The sequence below is a fragment of the Podarcis cretensis genome (genome assembly GCF_951804945.1).
Source record: "Podarcis cretensis genome assembly, chromosome: 16".
Classification (NCBI taxonomy): Eukaryota; Metazoa; Chordata; class Lepidosauria; order Squamata; family Lacertidae; genus Podarcis; species Podarcis cretensis.
The window spans coordinates 9,354,385-9,374,055 of record NC_137186.1 but is presented as its reverse complement, the minus strand read 5'-3'; the positions used below and the strand labels follow the sequence as shown (position 1 = coordinate 9,374,055).

General features: G+C 48.2%; 2 protein-coding genes across 4 annotated transcripts in view; one reads left to right on the top strand and one right to left on the bottom strand.

Annotated features, from left to right (window-relative positions):
• Positions 1–15,382, top strand: part of NUP210L (nucleoporin 210 like) — a 52,272-nt gene extending 36,890 nt beyond the window's left edge. For 2 of the 3 annotated variants that reach the window (XM_079957883.1, XM_079957884.1), the window contains exons 30-40: positions 966–1,140; positions 1,998–2,173; positions 3,765–3,985; positions 8,830–8,966; positions 9,279–9,405; positions 10,743–10,892; positions 12,368–12,618; positions 13,804–14,008; positions 14,123–14,227; positions 14,765–14,839; positions 15,232–15,382. In XM_079957883.1, the coding sequence (XP_079814009.1) occupies positions 966–1,140; positions 1,998–2,173; positions 3,765–3,985; positions 8,830–8,966; positions 9,279–9,405; positions 10,743–10,892; positions 12,368–12,618; positions 13,804–14,008; positions 14,123–14,227; positions 14,765–14,839; positions 15,232–15,320 (1,711 nt within the window). In that variant the 3' untranslated portion in view covers positions 15,321–15,382. Of the gene's footprint in view, positions 1–965; positions 1,141–1,997; positions 2,174–3,764; positions 3,986–8,829; positions 8,967–9,278; positions 9,406–10,742; positions 10,893–11,993; positions 12,100–12,367; positions 12,619–13,803; positions 14,009–14,122; positions 14,228–14,764; positions 14,840–15,231 lie in introns of those variants that run through there. The other variant, XR_013834029.1, reaches the window with a different exon arrangement.
• Positions 15,383–15,707: 325 nt separating this feature from the next.
• RPS27 (ribosomal protein S27) lies at positions 15,708–19,671 on the bottom strand. Its single transcript, XM_079958588.1, has 4 exons — positions 19,521–19,671; positions 17,875–17,983; positions 16,635–16,745; positions 15,708–15,982 (listed from the first exon to the last, which is right to left on the bottom strand). The coding sequence occupies exons 1-4, from the start codon at positions 19,524–19,526 to the stop codon at positions 15,954–15,956; spliced, it is 255 nt and encodes an 84-aa protein (XP_079814714.1). The 5' UTR covers positions 19,527–19,671; the 3' UTR covers positions 15,708–15,953.

Genomic DNA, 19,671 nt, shown 5'->3' with positions numbered 1-19,671 from the left:
GGCCAGATATAGCCCCAGCATGATGTTATCCACCCCTTTCAGCGATCCTGGCACACACTGTCTCTCTCTCTGCTGGGTAAATAATCCCACCTTCCAGCTAGGATTGAGTAAGGTGATTTCGATTGATTGATTGATTGATTGATTGGTTGGTTGGTTGATTGGTTGGTTGATTGATTGATTGCCTTCCACATGTATATCTGAAGGTGGTGTGCAAAACACAATAAGCACAGCCGAAAAACTGGACAGCAGCAGATAGATTTAAAAGCAGTACAAAGCAGACACTCCATGCCAATCCAGTTGGCAAAGCTTGGCAGAACAAAATGTTTCCCAGCCGCTTCTGGAAAGTGCAGATAATGGGATGCCTGCCGAAATTGAATCATAGAATAGAATCATAGAATCATAGAGTTGGAAGAGACCACAAGGGCCATCGAGTCCAACCCCCTGCCAAGCAGGAAACACCATCAGAGCACTCCTGACATATGGTTGTCAAGCCTCTGCTTAAAGACCTCCAAAGAAGGAGACTCCACCACACTCCTTGGCAGCAAATCCCACTGTCGAACAGCTCTTACTGTCAGGAAGTTCTTCCTAATGTTTAGGTGGAATCTTCTTTCTTGTAGTTTGGAGCCATTGCTCCGTGTCCGCTTCTCTGGAGCAGCAGAAAACAACCTTTCTCCCTCCTCTATGTGACATCCTTTTAGATATTTGAACATGGCTATCATATCACCCCTTAACCTCCTCTTCTCCAGGCTAAACATCCCCAGCTCCCTTAACCGTTCTTCATAAGGCATCGTTTCCAGGCCTTTGACCATTGCGTAGTCCACCCTAAATTTGACAGCCCCTCCATCCTTTGTGGCAGTTGCCTTCTAGCCTGTGCGCCCACCTTGGGCTATAAAACATAACTGGTCCAACCCCCTCCACCTGCCAGCCCAAACAGAAGGGATGGTGACTCTTCTTTTCTCTCTTAGGGACGGGGCAGCCTTTGTGAACGCTCAGATCCTGCAGTGCTTCCCCAACTCCTCTGTCATTGAGGAGAACAGGCATGGCCTCCTCAAGGCAGGAGCTGTCACAGGCACTGCGGTGCTGGAGGTGACAGCCTTGGAACTCTTCGGCGTCAACCAGACTGTCATCACTGGAGTGCGGGTAAGGGAGGCTCTGGGAAGAGTTGGTAGTGCCTGCTGTGGGTTCCGCGAATGCTCCAAGGTAGGAGGTCCCTGAATGTTATGGGCAGGGGCTGGAAGACTGAAGGGGAGAGAATGCAGTGCTGGATAAGGACGGTTGCTAAGTTGTGGACTGCCAACCACAATGGCTATGCTATGCTCTACTTCCACATTTGGAGGTGAAATTTCTGAAGGCCAGTTGTTGGAAACTGCAGGAAGAGAGAGTTGCTCGTGTGTTTGGCTTCTGCTTTAAGGGCTGGACTATAGATGGGCCATTGGCCCAATCCGGCAGGCTCTTCTTATATTATAAAGTTGCTGGGGAGTGAAGCAGATGGCAAGACAAGATACACGTCTTGCGAAAAGATCAGAATGTCGCACTAAAGTGCTGGAGCATCTGTCAGCTTGCTTAAAGAGGACTGCTTACATCTGGGACAGGGAGCTTGCAACCTCCAGATGTTGGTAGGTAGGACAACAGATGGAATAGTAAAGAGTGCTGTTTGTCTCCAGTTCAATCCTCAGTGATATGGAGAAGATCTTTTCTCTGGTTCGGATCGGTCTGCAGTGCTTAATGTAGCTAAATTCGCAGTGAAGGCTGCTCAGCTTAGACAAGACAGTGTGGCCTCCCTTGAGATCTAAGATTCTGCTTTTTCATTGTATTGGTCAAACTTCTGTTTTTATGGGCAGTTCTTATGTATATTTTTATGTCCACATCTATTGGTTCGCCTATACCTGTCATTTGCTTTCCTTACAAGTGTATTTGAGATGAATCAGTTTGAAGTCTCCAGGTGTGGTGACTGAAAAGGAAAAAACAGACACATCCTTTCCTTCCTCCCCTCCCAGGTGGCCCCGGTGTCCTACCTGCGCTTGAGCAGCGCCCCCAAGCTCTACACGGCCAGCCGGGTGCCCCTGCGTGCCTTTCCCCTGGGCATGTCCCTCACCCTCGCCGTTGAGTTCTACGACAGTACCGGGGAGAAGTTCCACGCCCAGAGCACCCAGCTTCACCTGGCCTTGAACAGGTGCGGCTCAGGAAGGCACGCTTGGGAAAGGGCCGCGTGCCACATCGTGAACATGGCTTGCTTGGGAAATTGCCACTCTCCATCTTGTGGAAAGTCCTTTTGGGAACTTGAACATTGGCCACTTCTGTGGTCCAGGGTGTGTTCATGCAACAAAGTACGCAGGCGCAATCATCACAATGGTCTGGATAAATGTCGGGATGACATCTTAAGTCATATCCAGCCTATATGAGCAGGGCTTCATCTGCTCAGTACATTTAAAGGAAACTGTCATGACTTCCCCCAAAGAATCCTAAGAGATGTAGTTTGTTTAGGATGCTGAGAGATGTTAGGAGACCCTGCATACACACACACATTTCCCTCCCAGAATGGTTTAACAGTCGGTCCCTCTGATCAGGGAACTTTGCGAACTGTAGCTCTGTGAGGGGAATAGGGGTCTCCTAGCAGCATCAGTGCCCTACAGTTCCCTAATAATAATAATAATAATAATAATAATAATTTTAAACAGTTTATTATTTATACCCCGCCCATCTGGCTGGGCTTCCCCAGCCACTCTGGGCAGCTTCCAACAAAATATTAAAATACCGTAATGCATCTAACATTAAAAGCTTCCCTAAACAGGGCTGCCTTCAGATGTCTCAAAATCCTTTGGGAGAAGCCATGACTGTTTAAAGTGGCACCATAGTGCTTTAAATGTGTGGCACGAATGTGGCCCAACTGAGGCGACTTTTAAGTACAGGATACAACCACTTTTAAGTTGAGCCGTCCTGCTGTGCGGTCATTTAATAAACTGCGTTCTCTTGGGCTTGTTATTTCTCTTGGTTCCGTGTTTTATTTCAAACACGTTCCCTCACCTGGGTAAATGAACAAGCGGTGTAGAAGTAAATTCTTGCCGCAATAATGACCACGCTCACACCATACATTTAAAGCGCAATGATGCAACTTTAAACACCCACAGCTTTCCCCCAAAGAATCCTGGGGACTGTAGCTAAGGGTGCTGAGAAGTGTTAGGAGAGCCCCCTATTTTTATTTTTGTTAATAGATTTTTATGAAAATTTTAAAGGCTACATAGGAGAGCCCCCTATTTGCCCCGCAGAGCTCCAGTTCCCACGGTGGTTTAAAAGTCAGTCCCTCTTCCCAGGGAACTGTACTCTGTAGGCAGCCCTATAGGAAGTAAATTTTAGTGCTCCAACTGAACAACTTGTGGCTAGACAACCCAGGAACATCTGCAGCTTGTGAACTAACCGGAGGTGTGATAAAGTCCTTTGCGCCACTGAGCCCACCTGTTCCTACTGGGAATGATAAATCCTTGTCAGAATACTTCATATCTCTTGGATATACACGAATAGGCCCTGATCTGTCCCCACCCTGCTTTAGAACATACTCATTTTTTAAAAAAATAATGTACCACTCTAGCGTATTCATTCAAAGTCCCACCCACACAGGCTCCATCAAATTCCTAGCTGATCTCTTGGTGGTCCACAGAGCAGAAGGCACCACTGACCGTGTTGGCCAAGTTTGGGGAACCCTACCCTGCAGTATCCCTGCTTGGCACACTCCTCACGGGGTCACTTTTTTTGCTTTGTTCCCCCAGAGATGACCTGCTGCTCATCCGACCTAGCAACAAGAATTACACCTACGTCGCCCAGGCTGTGAACAGGGGGGTGACCCTGGTGGGCATTTGGGACGAGAAGCACCCGGGCATGGCGGATTATATCCCTGTCCCGGTGGAGCACGCCATCGAGCCGAACCTTTCCGAGCCGCTTGCCGTGGGAGACGTGGTGTGTTTCAGCACGCCTCTCGTCAACCAAGAAGGTCAGTGGGCTGGTCTCCAGCCACCGTGGCTGCCTCCTGGAAGTTAAAGAGAAGTTGAGGGCAGATAAAAAGAAAGCCTTTCTTCGCGCAGGCGCATGACTGAACAAGGGAAGGTGCTCCCCGCAGGGTGCAGCGATGGCCGCCAACATGGGTTGCTTCAAAAGAGTATTACACAAATATATTTACAGTGGTACTTCGGGTTACGTATTTAATTCATCCCGGAGGTCTGTTCTTAACCTGAAACTGTTCTTAACCTGAAGCACCACTTTAGCTAATGGGGCCTCCTGCTGCCGCCGCGCCGCTGGAACACGATTTCTGTTCTCATCCTGAAGCAAAGTTCTTTTTTTTTTATAATAATTTTTATTAACAGGCCAATCACATCACATTATTCAAATCACATTGGTTCCAAATTATACAGCCAAATTTTAAATTTTTAGAGGTACCCATATATCAAGCTCCGCACGAGTCCAAAATTCCGGATAAGTCCAGACATCACTTATTTTACTGCATTAGTTAATCAGTTCCATCCAGTTCCATCCGGATAGTCCTTTATTACTTTTTTTCCCATCTTGTTGTAGTCGTAGATTCCTTTCTTTGCGATCTCTGATGATTCTCACAAGCAGACTGAAAGCTGGCATCTCTGTGTGGGCTGAAGCAAAGTTCTTAACCTGAAGCACTATTTCTGAGTTAGCGGAGTGTGTAACCTGAAGCGTATGTAACCTGAAGCATATGTAACCCGAGGTACCACTGTATTATTATATACAGCCGTACCTTGGGTTACGGACGCTTCAGGTTGTGCATTTTCGAGTTGCGCACCGCGCCGAAGCAGGAAGTACCGGAAGGGGTTACTTCTGGGTTTCAGCCCTTGCTCATGCGCAGAAGCGCCAAATTGCGCAGAAGCGCCGAATCGCAACCCACACGTTCACAGGCGCAGCGCTGCGGATTGCGAACGTGCCTCCCACATGGATCACGTTTTCAACCTGAGCGTCCACTATATTTAATTTCTATACCGCCCTATACCCAAAGGTCTCAGGGCGGTTCACATAAAATATCAAATACATAAAATCAAAACAAAACCAATAAAAACCCAATAAAAAAAACTCCCAAACAGCCAGCATTTTTTAGAAAGGGTATAGGATGTAGATCAAGTCAGACCTGGTTGAAAAGAAACATTTTTGCCTGGCGCCTGAAGGTGTACAATGAAGGCGCCGGGCGAACTTCCCTGGGGAGAGCATTCCACAGATGGGGAGCCACTGCAGAGAAGGCCCTGTTCTTCACCTGCCTGACCTCTTGCAGAGGAGGCACACGAAGGAGGGCCTCAGAAGATGATGTAGGGAGGATGAGGATACCTTCTGCCTCGACGGTCAGTAATGCTTTTAACTAGCAGTTACTGGAAACCCCAGGAAGGGATCGTTGCTCTTGTGTTCAGGTCCTGCTTGCGGGGTTCCTTTTGGATCATCCAACTGGCCACTGAGAGAGCCGGGTGCTGGACTAGATTAAGGTTACCAGACGTCCCCGTTTCCCGGGGACAGTCCCCAGATTTACACATCAGTCCCCATACAAAATCCATTGAAGTTGAAAAGTGTCCCCGGATTCATTGAAAAAAAATCTGGTAACCTTAGACTAGATGGGCCACTGGCCTGATCCAGAAGGGTTCTTCTTGCATTCTTAAGAAAAAGGAACTGAAATTCAGCAGGAATTTGATGAATTTGTTAACCATATAATATGCCTTTTGCCGAAATGGTGAATTTTTAGTTGCTGTTTAGTTCATAGGTTTTTATAGATCGTTTCATTGATGGTTTGTTAATTATTTTACATGATTCATGCAGTCTTTGTGGTGTTATGTGGTTATTGTTATTTATTGTTTGTAAGCCACATTGCGATTCATCTGAATGAAAAGCGGCTTAGAAATAACAACCCATCACTCAGTCAAATGGACCAGCCTTCTCCCAACTGCCAGAGCTCCGCTTAGCTGAAAGGTCTGCCCTTTGACCTGGAACTGCTTCTGACCCCATCCTCGTGCGTGGACCTCCATTGTAATTGCACCCACAGAACTCTTCTCTCGCTTTAACAGTCCTGGAGAATCTGGGACACTGTATTTTCTTTAGGGTGCAGGGATTGTAGCTCCACCTTAACAAACCACAGCTTGTCCACTAGCCTTTCTAAAACAACGCAGGGATCTGAAAAGAAAGCCGACCTTCAGGATCTGGCTTTTCCAAACCTTGCATTGTGGCGAGGTGTCCAAAAAATGGAAATAGTAGCGTGAAGCATGTGCATATTAGTGAAAATAACAAAAGGAGCATCTCCACCCCCATCATCCAGCCCGGACACTGAGGTCCAGCACCGAGGGCCTTCTGGCGGTTCCCTCCCTGCGAGAAGCAAAGTTGCAGGGAACCAGGCAGAGGGCCTTCTCGGCAGTGGCACCCGCCCTGTGGAACGCCCTCCCACCAGATATCAAGGCAATAAGCAACTATTTTACTTTTAAAAGACAACTGAAGGCGGCCCTGTTTAGGGAAGTTTTTAATGTCTGATGCTGTATTGTTTTTAATATTTGGTTGGAAGCCACCCAAATATAAAGATGGGTAGGATATAAATAAATTATTATTATTATTATTATTATTATTATTATTATTATTATTATTAAATTGTATTGTTTCAGGGAAAGTTGCTTTGCAAAAGAAAAGAGTACCTTAAGCAAAATTGCATACAAAATGTGTATCAGTAGGAGAAAGTAGCACTAAAATGATAGTGGATTTGCATGAGGACTTTTCCCCCCAGTTGTGGGGAACTGAACTTCAAGACTGAAACTGAAATAGATGGATAAGCCCACCGCTGCCTGGAACCTATCAGGGGTCCCCTTGACTGCGTCTCAAAAGAAGCCTCATCTCATCACCCCCAGTCCTGCTCTCCCATTGCTGATTCCCACCACAGTCCTTTACTGCTTTCCCATCTATGCTTTGCAATGGGGCCAGGGCAGCCAGGCTTGGGGGGGGGGGGGGGTCCTTTTCTCACTGCTACTCTTAAAAGGCCTTGATACATAATGGAGGCAGCCTCTGGTTCATCGGCTGCTGTTTTATGGCTGCTGTGCCTTCAGCAAAGCACCGCAAATTAAGCCTCGGTCACGTCTTCAGGACAAAAGAGTAACCCAGGGAGCATCTGCTGGAATGCCAAGCATCCCTTGTCCCCTCCTATAAAAACACCTACCCACCCTGGACTCTCCCTCTGCCTCTCTCTCTCTCTCTCCCTCCTCGGTGACCCTCAAAATGGCCCTGTGCAAACTTTGGAAGGGGCTTTCAATGAAGAAACACAAGCTGCATTCTTTGCGACGTTATGCGTAAAATGGCTTAAATATAAAGCACCCTTCAGTCCCGTGAGTTTGTCCACAATCTGAAGGAGAAGGAGAAATCTGCCTGCACCCATCTCTGTCAACCCAGTACTTATCGAGATATAGTGGTACCTCGGGTTAAGAACTTAATTCGTTCCGGAGGTCCGTTCTTAACCTGAAACTGTTCTTAACCTGAAACACCACTTTAGCTAATGGGGCCTCCCGCTGCCGCCACGCCACCGCCATGCGATTTCTGTTCTCATCCTGAAGCAAAGTTCTTAACCCGAGGTACTATTTCTAGATTAGTGGAGCCTGTAACCTGAAGCGTCTGTAACCCAAGGTACCACTGTACAGTGTCAAGACAGTCCTTCCAGTGGTGGCTTCAACCATGGAAAGCCATGTGTGACGGGATCCGACATGAGGAAGCCCTATCAGGGCTCCTTGTCAGTAGCAAGTGATCCAGGGATCCTAGCTTCCGGCACAGAGTAACTTGTCAGTTTGCATCTTCCTTTTAGCACTGTATTTGGTGGTGGTGAGAAACATTGCCCTATCAATTAACGCATGGTGGTTTCATCCATCTTTCCTATAATAGAACACATTTTTTACATCCCATGGATTGGGAAATTAAAGCGATTGTAGCTCATTTGATGGCAGCTGTCTTCGCTTTTATCCGCTGTGTAAAATATTAGAGGACTGCCTACTTGCATTTTAGTCAGTAGAGCATGAGACTCTTAATCTCAGGGACACGGGTTCAAGCCCCACGCTGAGAGAAAGATCCCTGCATTGCAGGGTTTAGACTAGACGCTTGTGGTCCCTTCCAAATCCACAATTCCTCCAGGCCATTAACACCATTTGCTTTTGAAACAAAATGAAGACTCGGCCATCCCAGAGTAAATTAAATAGAGTGCTCAGCGCAGAACTGTTCCCTGAGAAACAGTGTCCGAGTTTCTTTTCCTCTTCCCTCCCAGTTCTTTTTTCCTTTGGTGTTATGGCTTTTAGTTTGTATGCCCCAGTCATACAAAGAAGTGTTTTCCTTGAGAGAGTAAAAGTTATTTAATTTGACCTTTCTCGTGTCCATCTTCCACTGCCTCCGCTCGCTGCTTCATATTCTGCCTCGTGTTTTTATTTCTTTCTGGGATGAATGAATAAAAAAATGAAGCAGGTTTGTAGGTTTGCAAGAAGTTTTGTGAGGTGAATAATTTGAATTATTGCAAAATTGGATAAAGAGGAGGATTGTTAGTTAAGATAATTAAAGGCAATATGAATTTATTAAATGCAGAAGAAGTGATAAAAATGGTGGATCATCAGAGGTGCTGATGGAAGTCCAAAAGGATTGTATAAAGCGTGAAGTTTTGTGGTATCTATGATAATTAATACGTTCAAAAATTAATATAAAATTATTTTAACAAATAAAAATAAAGCATTAGCTTGGAGCCCTGACCAACTGGGCCAACATACCTTATTCTTCTCACAGAATCCTTGAACGCAGATGCAACAGCATTTTCTTTCCTTTCTTTAGGGGAACCCGGGACATGGCAAATCACTCCAAGGGACCTCCTTGAGATGGACACGCTGAGCGGAGCGGCCTTCGCAAAGCACGCTGGGAAGGCCACCGTCTTCCACGATATCCCAGGGATAGTGAAAACTTACCGAGAGGTAAGAACCAGAAAAACAAGGCAGCGCCATCACGCAGGCATCATGGGAGTTATTTCTAGCCAGGAGAGTAAGCGTGGGAAGAGGGAACAGAGTCATTTCAGGGAATAAAAGACCTTTTCGGAGCGTGGACTTAAAAACTGAGAAGCCATTGATTTGCCACTCAAGTTGATTTGACAACATGCACTGCCCAACTGCTGCTTTTTAAAAATCAAAGTTAGGCCCAAGCCACCCCACCTTGCTTGGGCAGTGAATTCCCGCTAGCAAACAGCCGCTTCGGAAACCCTCCTGCAGTCACCATTTTGCTCTTTCCAGGTTGTCATCGGGGGCTCCTCCAGACTCAGCCTTCACCTGGGTCCCAAACAGTACCTGACCAACACTCCAAACTCCTCCGAGTTCCGGGTTTTCGTCAGCACAAGCGGCACTAAAACAACCCTCCGAGGTAGGGCGGAAGGCGTAGCCACTTCGCCCCCACCCACTGTTAATGGGGCGCACGCTGGGAAGGGCAAATGCCCAGTCTAAGTAGAAAAATAAATCTGTCCACCCTGGCTGGATTAGAGGTGACGTTGCGAGGAGAAGCCGCGTGTCCCCTCAGCCACCACTCATTCTCGCTTTTGAAAGTGCCGGTTTCTTCCCTTTTTAAGGGGAGGTTTGCTGGGACGCAGGTGGCGCTGTGGGTTAAAGCCTCAGCGTCTAGGACTTGCCGATCGAAAGGTCGGCGGTTCGAATCCCTGCGGCGGGGTGCGCTCCCGCTGCTCGGTCCCAGCGCCTGCCAACCTAGCAGTTCGAAAGCACCTCCGGGTGCAAGTAGATAAATAGGGACCGCTTACCAGCGGGAAGGTAAACGGCGTTTCCGTGTGCGGCTCTGGCTCGCCAGAGCAGTGATGTCACGCTGGCCACGTGACCCGGAAGTGTCTCCGGGCAGCGCTGGCCCCTGGCCTCTTAAGTGAGATGGGCGCACAACCCCAGAGTCTGTCAAGACTGGCCCGTACGGGCAGGGGTACCTTTACCTTTACCTTTACCTTTACCTTGCTGGGTGCTCAGAGGAATGTCCTGTTACAGGATAAGCAAATTCCTCCAACAGCAGAGGGGGACACACAACCATTGTGGCCAGCAGCGGTTGGTACCATGAACCCCCATGGCGTTGTCTCATCCTGTGTTGAAGCTGTCCAGCCGTTTCTCCTTGTGGAAGCAACTCCCGTAGTCTTAACTGTGTGCTGTGTGGAAAGGATCTTGCTTTTGCCTTTCCTGATCTTCCAGCATTCAGCTTCATTGGACGGCCCCCGAATTCTAGTATGATGAGGGAGAAAAGCATTTCTAGCTAATTACAATTTTGTACGCCTCTTCCTCTCTTGGGGATCCCCCTCCCACTTCAGAACGTAGCAAAGGTATGGCTTGTCCTCCTTTGCCTGTACCGCTTAGGCAATAAAAGAAAGAGCAGATCTCCCCTTTCCAATTTTTACGTTTTTGCTTCCTTCAGTTGGGCTCATCCTCCCCATGTCTGGTTTCATGCCAAACTGTGCATGGTTCTAGCTTCTGTTTCCTGGCCAACAGCAGCAGCCTGAAGACAATCCGCAAAGCATCATGTCCCTTTATTCCAGCCTTTCTCAACCTGTGGGTCCCCAGATGTTGCTGAACTTCAACTCACATCATCCCTAGCTAGCAGGGCCAGAGCTCAGGGATGATGGGAGTTGTAGTCTAACAACATCTGGGGACCCACAGGTTGAGAACCGCTGCTTTATTCCACCATCACACCCTTGTCTCCTTTTATCCCTTCAGGTCCTTGCAGTTCCATCCAGCTTCGTGCCATCACAGACCTGCTTTCCCCAGAATCTCACCTGACCTGTCATGTGGAGTTCAGCATGATTTTCCCAGACATCCCAGCGCAGAGGATCTTTCATGCCCAGTCTGCGTTCTATACTGATAAAGGTAGCGGAGGAAGCGTCACAGGCACGGCATCTCCTCCGACAGTAACCCGGTCAATGTTTTTATCTCGCCATTTAAAACCTTTTCAGCTTTAACAGCCTTGCACACATCCACCCCTGTCCCATAAGCTCTAACAGCGAGGTGAGGAAGCTGCAGCCTTCGAGATGCTCCCATCATCCCCAGCAGGCGTGGCCAGTGATCAGGGGTTATGATGATGGCAGCTGGAGTCCTGCAGCATCTGGTTGACCAAAGATTCCCTACCCCACTCTAAAGTCAATCAGTATTATTCCCCCCCATATTTCAGATGTCATGGGAGACTGAGAGTTACTTACCGTATTTTTCGCTCCATAAGACGCACTTTTTTCCTCCTAAAAAGTAAGGGGAAATGTGTGTGCATCTTATGGAGCGAATGCAGGCTGCGCGGCCAGCACAGCAACAGGGAGAGCTGTGCAGCGCCTCTTGTTGCGCTGTCTTCCCAGTGAAGCAGGATGAAGGACGGAAGGGAGCCCTTACGGAGCCCCTTCTGTCCCTCATTCTGCTTCACTGGGAAGCCAGCAGAGCAAGAGCCGCTGCGCAGCTATAGCTCTTGCTCTGCTGGCTGCGCAGCTTGCTCTGGCTTTTCAGGGGGGTGGGAGAAGGGACGGAGGGCAGCCTGTCAGTCCCTTCTCTCACCTCCCAGAAAAACCAGCAAGAGCCACTCTATCTTTAAAGAGCCGCGCCGGGCGAGCGTGTCTGCGGCTCTTGCTGGCTTTTCTTGTTTTCCTCCTCTAAAAACTAGGTGCGTCTTATGGTCAGGTGTGTCTTATAGAGCGAAAGATACCGTGCCCAGGGACCTGTAGTGAGAATTTATGCCCCAGATTTGCACCAGGGACTTCCCAATCCTAGCTCACTACCATCGCCTCTAACTCTGTTTTGCCCATAGGAATTTATCATAAGTTAAAAACATTCTCAGGCATGCTATAGCTCAGTGCTCTGCATGTGCTTGGCATGTAGAAGGTCATAGATTCAATCCTTAATGGCACCTCTAGGTAGGACTGGGAAAGAACCCCTGTCTGAAGTAGCCTGACTCAGTATGACAGCTTACTGATTTCCTACTTAAATTAGCCCTGTATTTAGAACATTGAGGACTGGAACCTTAGAAGGAAGGGCCACAGCCCAGAACATTTGCAGAAAGTCCCAAATTCAGTCCCCAGCTTCTCCAAGAAGGGCTGTGAGTGTTCCCCATCTGAAACCCTGGAGAACTGCGGCTATTCAGTGTAGACTAGTGGGGGGAGAGGGACCTGTAGTGCTCCAAATGTTGCTGAACTACAACTCCCATCACCCCTGGCCACTGAGTCAATCTTGCAGGGGCTGATGGGAATCGTAGTTCAGACCAAGGTTCCCCATGCCTGGTGTAGACAATGCTGAGCGAGGTGGACCAGCATCCTGAGTCAGTACAGGGCAGCTCCCTATCTGGTTTCCCTCTTCCCAAACTCAAGGTCTCTACGCCTGCATCATCACCGTGAAAGACCAGCCGGAAGCCGACCTGCTGGCCCTGAGCACTGCTGGGGGCTCGGTGCACGTGACGGCCTCCCTTCTCAGCGATCAGAGCTCAGAGGGGACACAGAGGCTCTCGGTGCCCTTTCTGCCTGCCTTTTACATGAACCAGTCCGAAGTGGTCTTCAGCAGCACAGAGCTGAGCAGGGAAATCGTGGTGCTGGGGGCAAGGCGAGTGACTGAAGAAACAGAGGCAAGTCAAAGGCTCAGGATGCGGCAGCCACATAAAAGCCCTGCTCCAGATGACTGCAGCATTGGCTTCTGAGATCTCTGAGACGTGCAGGAGAGGCTCTCCCATAGACTGCAGCCATCTCCTGGGTGTATAAGGGATGCTTATAGCATTGGTCCATGTTACAACCAGCCTTTGAATATGGGGTCCATTTCGGGATAATAAGGTTCCCCACGCCTGGTCTACGTGTGACGTTGTGAAGAGCAAGGAGTTGCATGCATCATTTCAATCATCTCAGGCCCTACGAGCCAACAGGAAATTGCCCAGTTAGCCCTGACCCATTACAGGGCCTTCTTACTGGTGGCTCCCCCTTTACACAATGCCCTCCCTGGTGAGACATGTCAATCTACCTCACTTTTTAACGTTCAAAACACTCCTGTTTACCTAGGCATCTGGTGGCTGAAATACACTTTTCCCGGCAATCTTGAAATCAATAGCTGGGAGTTTATGTGACCCTTTCAAAACATTTCTAGATGTTCTTAATTCTGTTTAAAGGGTGTTTTATATTTAATTTTGTTTGCCGCCATGCGCTCCTTGGGGAGGAAGCGGCAGGATAGAAATTGGGAAGGTGGATTCAACCTGTAGCAGTGATATATGGGCTGGTATCCAGCTAAGTTCTACCCGGAGCAAACATTATTTAAATGAATGGGCTTAAGTTAGTCACACTGATCAGTTTCTATGGCTCTACTCTGAGTAGGGCTGACACTGGATACAAGCCATTGGTTTGGGAGCATGTACACCTTATTTGAAACAACAGGAGGCTGGTCATTCCTGGACTATTAAGGAAACAAACCTGTTGCTCAGTGGCGGCAATTGTGTAGAGCTTGCAATTAAAGTCTTCTCAGGGCACCTTAGAGACAAGCAGATCCATCCCAGCTTTGATTTTTCAGTAGACAAGCAGAATTGTAATAACCTGCTCCACTGAGGGAGAATGCAAGATATGCAGACACACCTTGCCAAGTGAGAACAAAGGTCCTTGTGGCTGCTTAAGGCAGATCTAGTCCACAAAAGCTAATCCTGCATAGATCCTGGTCTGTCTCTTAAGGTGCCACAAGCCACTGTTGTTGCTGCGACACAGCAGCAGACCCCTTTGGATTGCAGCTGTTATTTTCCTAACGACTCAACTTTCCCTCCGTCCTTCCTGCCAAGGCCCAGCCCAGCTCCCCGGTGATCCAGGTGGGACGCCCCTTCCATCTGGTGGACATGCCCGGGCTTGTCGTCTTCCCAGTCAGCGTGGTCAACCTCACATCCCTCCAGCAGATGGCAGCACCCGTCTTCGTCAACCTCTCCTGCACCCTTACAGGCCAGAGGGCTGCCGTGTTAATGCGGGCACTGCCAGACAGGCATCTGTTTGGTAAGGACCATAGCAGTCAAGCCAAGAACAGAGGCCTGTGCCTCCATCTGGACGGTCACAGGGGATAATATCCTGCACCAGCCCAGAGCAGACAGGTCTTGTCTCTCCTCCTAGATCAGTGTGCTGAAGCAGGCCTTGTCAAGCAGCTTGTGGGCTCCTACCAGGTCCTCCTCTTCACCATCTTCGCTGTTTTAGCATCCACCATGGTCATCTTTCTCAGTAAGTGGATTTGCAAAGGCAGGCACAATATACCCTGGAGGAACCAGGCCTTTCTGAAAGAGCAAGTGGGGAACCAGCAAGCCCACATGCTGTGCCCTTCAGCCCCAACCCTTCTCTCCCCCGCCCCCTGCCCTTGCAGGAATACTGGCCTGCCTCACAGCTGGATGGGAAGGATTGCATAGATACACGCACAAGGGAAAGCAAAGACATGCTAAGGTGGTTGTGGGCTCTCTTTTCCTTGGAGGTTTTTAAGCAGAGGCTGGATGGCCATCGGTCACGAATACTTGTAGTTAAGTTTCCTGCATGGCCGGGGATTGGACTGGACGAGCCTCGGAGTGCCTTGCAACACTGATTCTAGGACTCTGTGCTAGTGACCGTCTTTATATGCATTTCTTCACTTGAACTCCCATGCTTCAAGTGGAATAGCCCACAAACCATAAGCGGAGTCAGCTAAATTATGTGAAGGGTGTTGCTGCCAGTGGTTCAGAAAAGGGCAAGGGTGGAACTAACCTTGAGGTGATGCTTTGACCCCCACAGCCTACAATGCCTTCCTGAGCAGAGTACAGGCAGTCCCCGTTGTGTACGTTCCCACATCAGGCATGGTACAGACAGGTGAGTTGAAAAGAAGCTTCCCCAATACTTCCTGCATTCATATCAAATGTTGTTTATTCGAAAGTATGTTTAGGGTGTGGTGGGGCAACCTTTGGAATTATCTCTGGGTGGTTAGGTCACCAGAATGTGGACTCTGGACAAAACATTTCCAGAGCCCGCCCTCGCATTGCCTGGCTTATCAGACCTCTGATTTGTCATCTTTGGGTTTCTTGGTCCCGCTGAGCAACCACCCATAGGGTTCTCTTGCAGCGATCAACATGGCATTTCACAACATGGTATTCAATCAGCCACACACAGCAGCTGGATAGTCTTCCAACTGGCAAACCATTTCTGAGCATTATCTATAGGTAGCTTCAAACAGCTCTTTCTCTTCCCACCCACTTTATTTCCAGGGTACCTCTCCTCTCCACCCAGCATGCAAAATCACTATTCCAGTGTCAGGAACAGGACTCAGGCCTGGCTTTGGAGCGTTCGAAGATGACCATCGCTGGAAGTGGAGGCACCTATAAGCCATGTGTTAAAAAGTAAACTGGAGGAAACTTGTGGCTGCTGTCTTCATTAAATAGGAAGGGCAGGCATGGTTAGAAGAACTTGGAAAAGAACATGGCAATCTGTTCTAAAGACCCTTTGGCCTTTTCACTTGGGACAGAAGCCCCTTTCAGGCAGTGAAATGCACAGAAGTTGCTTTGTTGCATGTCTGCTATGTGCTGCCCATTTCCACATTTTACAACAAGGTAAAGCTATTAATCTGTAGAATCTGTTCTATTTTAACCCTGTAGAATCTCAGGCAGCTACACTGGCTGAGCTCATTTGGACTCAGCAACCAACTCTCAGCCCCCAACACACGCACACACTACAGAAAACAAGATTCTGTCTTTATATCCAAAATTTATTGAGTCAGATGGGTGAGGCTACAAGGACAGTGCGAAAGCCATCTTTTGCTCTCCTTATTCCAGAGGCAGCAGCAACAGCTGAAATCCTCAAGAGCCACACAGTTGCAGCTCACATCTCACTTGTGTCGGGACTCCCACCGTCCATGCTCTTGAGATCCTCCGCACCGGAGCCGACGACTGTGCACATAGCCCCACCCATCCTGGACAAACATCTGCTTAATTTAGTGCTGCTTTCGCCTGAAGGAGCATCCTGCAAACAGGGTGGGGTGGAAGGCCACACAGTGAACAAAAAGAAAAGAAAAGAAAACACAGCAGCTCTTATTACACGTGACTTCTCGACCTCCTGAGCACAGCATCCGGGAGAGTTGAAATTCATCATGGCTCGTTTAAACAAAGTCTTAAAGAAGGCTACTCCAATTATGTCACACGATTAAAAGCAAAAAACAGAGCCACCCTTCACTCCCCTAAGATTCTATCCGTAATACCCAAAATCTTAATTACTGGAGGCATGTCCCCACACCCAAAGTGGTTGCTGCAGAAAGTGATAGCTCCAGATCTTCCCTTTTGTTACCTGAACCCCAGTGTGTTTTGTTACAAAGCCTGACATAATAGTTACCCAACTTGTGAATTTTAAAAGCAAAAGAAAACCGGCAGAGTGCCTTAGGGCAGGTTAAAAAACCAACCACCCATTTCCAGATTCCACCTGCTCTAAGCAGCTTTAACCATCCATCTCTACAGAAGAGAGGGGGGAAAGGTTACATAATAACAGGGAAGGGGTGCAATTAAACACACACTGATTAAATGCCGCAATAGAAAATGGCAAAGGAACAGAGGAGATAAGACAGAAGTGATCTGCTCTAAGAGCAGGTCTTTAAAAACAGCCAATTAAGCTCCCTGCTTACCTTCTGTCAACCTTGCCTTTCCCCCAGTGGGCTGGCACAGCACAGTTGAACAGCCGACACACAGAACCACTGTTTGAGCGTGACTGAACACAGTGGTGATTTTGTAGCAACCTGAGAGAGGGAAAAGAAAAAACATCACTTTGGATCCACTTCAAAGAAATGGAAGAGGGAGCCTCTCAAAAATGTATAATGCCTAGAAAATTGGGAAATTTAACCAAAAAAAAAAAAGTGCTAAATGGGATAAATGCTAGAATACTGTTTCCACCTTGGAGACAAACCTACACCACCCCATCTCTTTTCAATCACCTGTATTGCTTCAAATTCTTTATATGGGCTAAAACTGCAAGATGCAGTTAAACCTGTGATTTGTTTGCTCCATATCCCAATTTTTCTATTTGTACATAACCAAAACGCCTTAGCTTAAGTAAGGTCTTTACCAACTATTTGGGAAGGCCGTAGCTCAATGGACAGAGCATCTGCTTCATGTGCAGCATGTGCCAGGTTCAAATCCTGGCATCTCCAGGAAAGGCTGGGAATGTCCCCTGCCTGCAACCCTGGATAGCCGCTGCCAGTCAGTGTTGACAACACCAAGCTAGATGGACCAATAAGCTGACTCGATGTAAGGCAGATGTTCCTGAAGAGGGAAAGGGGAAAGCCCAATCTCAGTGCCACCAGCATGAAGGCCATGACTTTCTTTACTTGCCTGCCGAATCACACGCGTGGGTATAGCCTTTCCAAGGCCAGGTATTTTACCATAGGAGCAACGATCTCCGAGGTAACGGTATTTCTTCTTCTGTAACCCCAAGACAAGAGGCCTCATTTCCTACACAGACACCTTCCGCCAGTTCACATGCCTGAGCAAATGGCGAAGGTTTTCCCCCCTCCCCATATGAGCTCCCAGCAATGCAAAGCAGCGAACTACAATGGAGTGAGAAAAAATGTAGAACTATGTGACTGACAGCATACATGATCCAGCCCCTTGCCCAAAACAAGTACAGTGGTACCTCGGTTTTCGAACGCCTCCTTAGTTGAATGTTTCAGAAGTCAAACGCCAAAAACCTGGAAACGCATCTCGGAAGTCAAACAGGAAACTCAGCTTCCGTTTTGAGTTTTCGAACACTTCGGAACTCAAACGGACTTCCGGAATGGATTACGTTCGAAAACAGAGGTACCACTGTATATACAAGTTGCAGACAAAAAAACACGACCAGCCTCGTTTTAGCACACTACTCCTCCCTACCTGGACATTTCACATCCATGAAGTAAGAGTTGGGACTCTGGACCAGGCGCTTCTTCTTATGTTTCCTCTTCTCCTCCTCAGGGGAGGGATGCAAGAGATCCTTTGCGAGCTGCAGGGAATGCCCATAAACCAAGGACTTTAGAATGAAGAACAAACCTCTCAATCCCCCAACACATTTAACTCCCAAACCGCTAACAAAGTATTCGTGTACATATACATGTTAAGTAGCTAGCGACTTGGTTAGGAAAACCTGGTTGAGGGGGTCCATGCCTACCAGATCTTAAAAAAAAGTAACACAACCCCCTTCCTCAAAACCCCCCTTTTCCATGAAGCACAGTCTTTTATTATTGGTGAATTTATTCATTTTATACCCCACCCTTCCAAAGTAGTTCAGGGCTGAACACAAGTGAGAAAAACATCTTTAAGAACAATTCCAGCACAGATGCAGACTGGGGAAGATCTCCGTTTAAAAGGTCTGCTGAAAGAGAAAACTTTTCAGGATGCACTCATAAGTCAATTAAAGGGGAAAGAACTCCAAAGGCCCAAATACTGTATTTTAAGATCCTCTGGTAGTTTTCAAGTGCCGTGAACGCTTATAGCATACAAACAACAACTATGTTTATTATGTGGGTGAGGAACCAGTGACCCTCCATCTTTGGAACTCCCATAACCCCAAACCATGAGCAGTGCTTTGCTGGCATGGATGACAACCACCTCTAGAGGGCTAGTTTAGCAGTTGTTGTTGCTCAAGCCCCCAGTTCAAATATGATCAAGTGGCCTCCGAGAACCCCTGCAACTGAGGGCACGACGCTGCCCCCTGCCTATTAACCAACCAGGACTGTTGCAAGATTTCACGGAAGTATAGTCTCCACAAACTTGCTTTGTTTTTGAAATCTCCAAAACCATAAATATGTTATCTAAATAGACATGGATTAAGAGAAAACTTTGCAACGTAGAAAGCTATTGTGGTGTATGGACCTGGGAGAGACCTGAGTTCAAATCCCTGAATCGTGAAGCTCACACAATGCCTCTCAGCCTAACCTACCTCGTAGGGTTGTTGTGGGGCATTAAAAAAAAAATGGGGGGGGGGAGAGAATCATGTACGCCACCTTGAGCTCCTTGCAGAATAAGGCAGGATACAAATGCTACATACGTAAATACATACATATACATACATACATACATACACGCACGCATACATACACACCGACTAAAATAGGCTCACTTTTAAACAAAATAACGCAGCGAGACCAGATGACCCTCAGCTGGGAAAAGTGGTTTTGCTGGCACCCGCCTCCCAGGCTGCTCTGCTCCTCCTTTCCCTTCAAAATCAAGTTCCTATTCATATAAATCTCTTATTAACGGAGAACATTTTTAAAAAGCGGAGAGAGGGGAGGAGTCAGAGAAGTAAATATCTCCCCTCCCTCCCCAGGCCGCCATTTTGAGCCTCCCATCCCCGACCAGGGAGGTGTGAGGGAAGGGAAGGGAGGGCGATGGGGCGCCTGGAGCGGGGTGGAAGCCCAAGGCGACGACCACGAGCGACCCCCTTTCCCCAACCTATCGGGGCCCGAAAGGCCGAGCCGGGGAGGGACGGGGCACCAAGGCCTCGCCGCTCCGCTGGCGCCCAGACCCAGCAAAGGACTCACAGGCATGTTCGCGTGGAGGCAGCTACGGCCGAAAAGGAGCCAGACCGGAAAGAGAGGGCGCTATATCCGCTCCGGGGTTTCCCCGCACGGGCGGAAGCCGACCCAAAGGAGGCGTGGCCACCTCGACCTTTCACCCAGCCTGCGCTCTCTT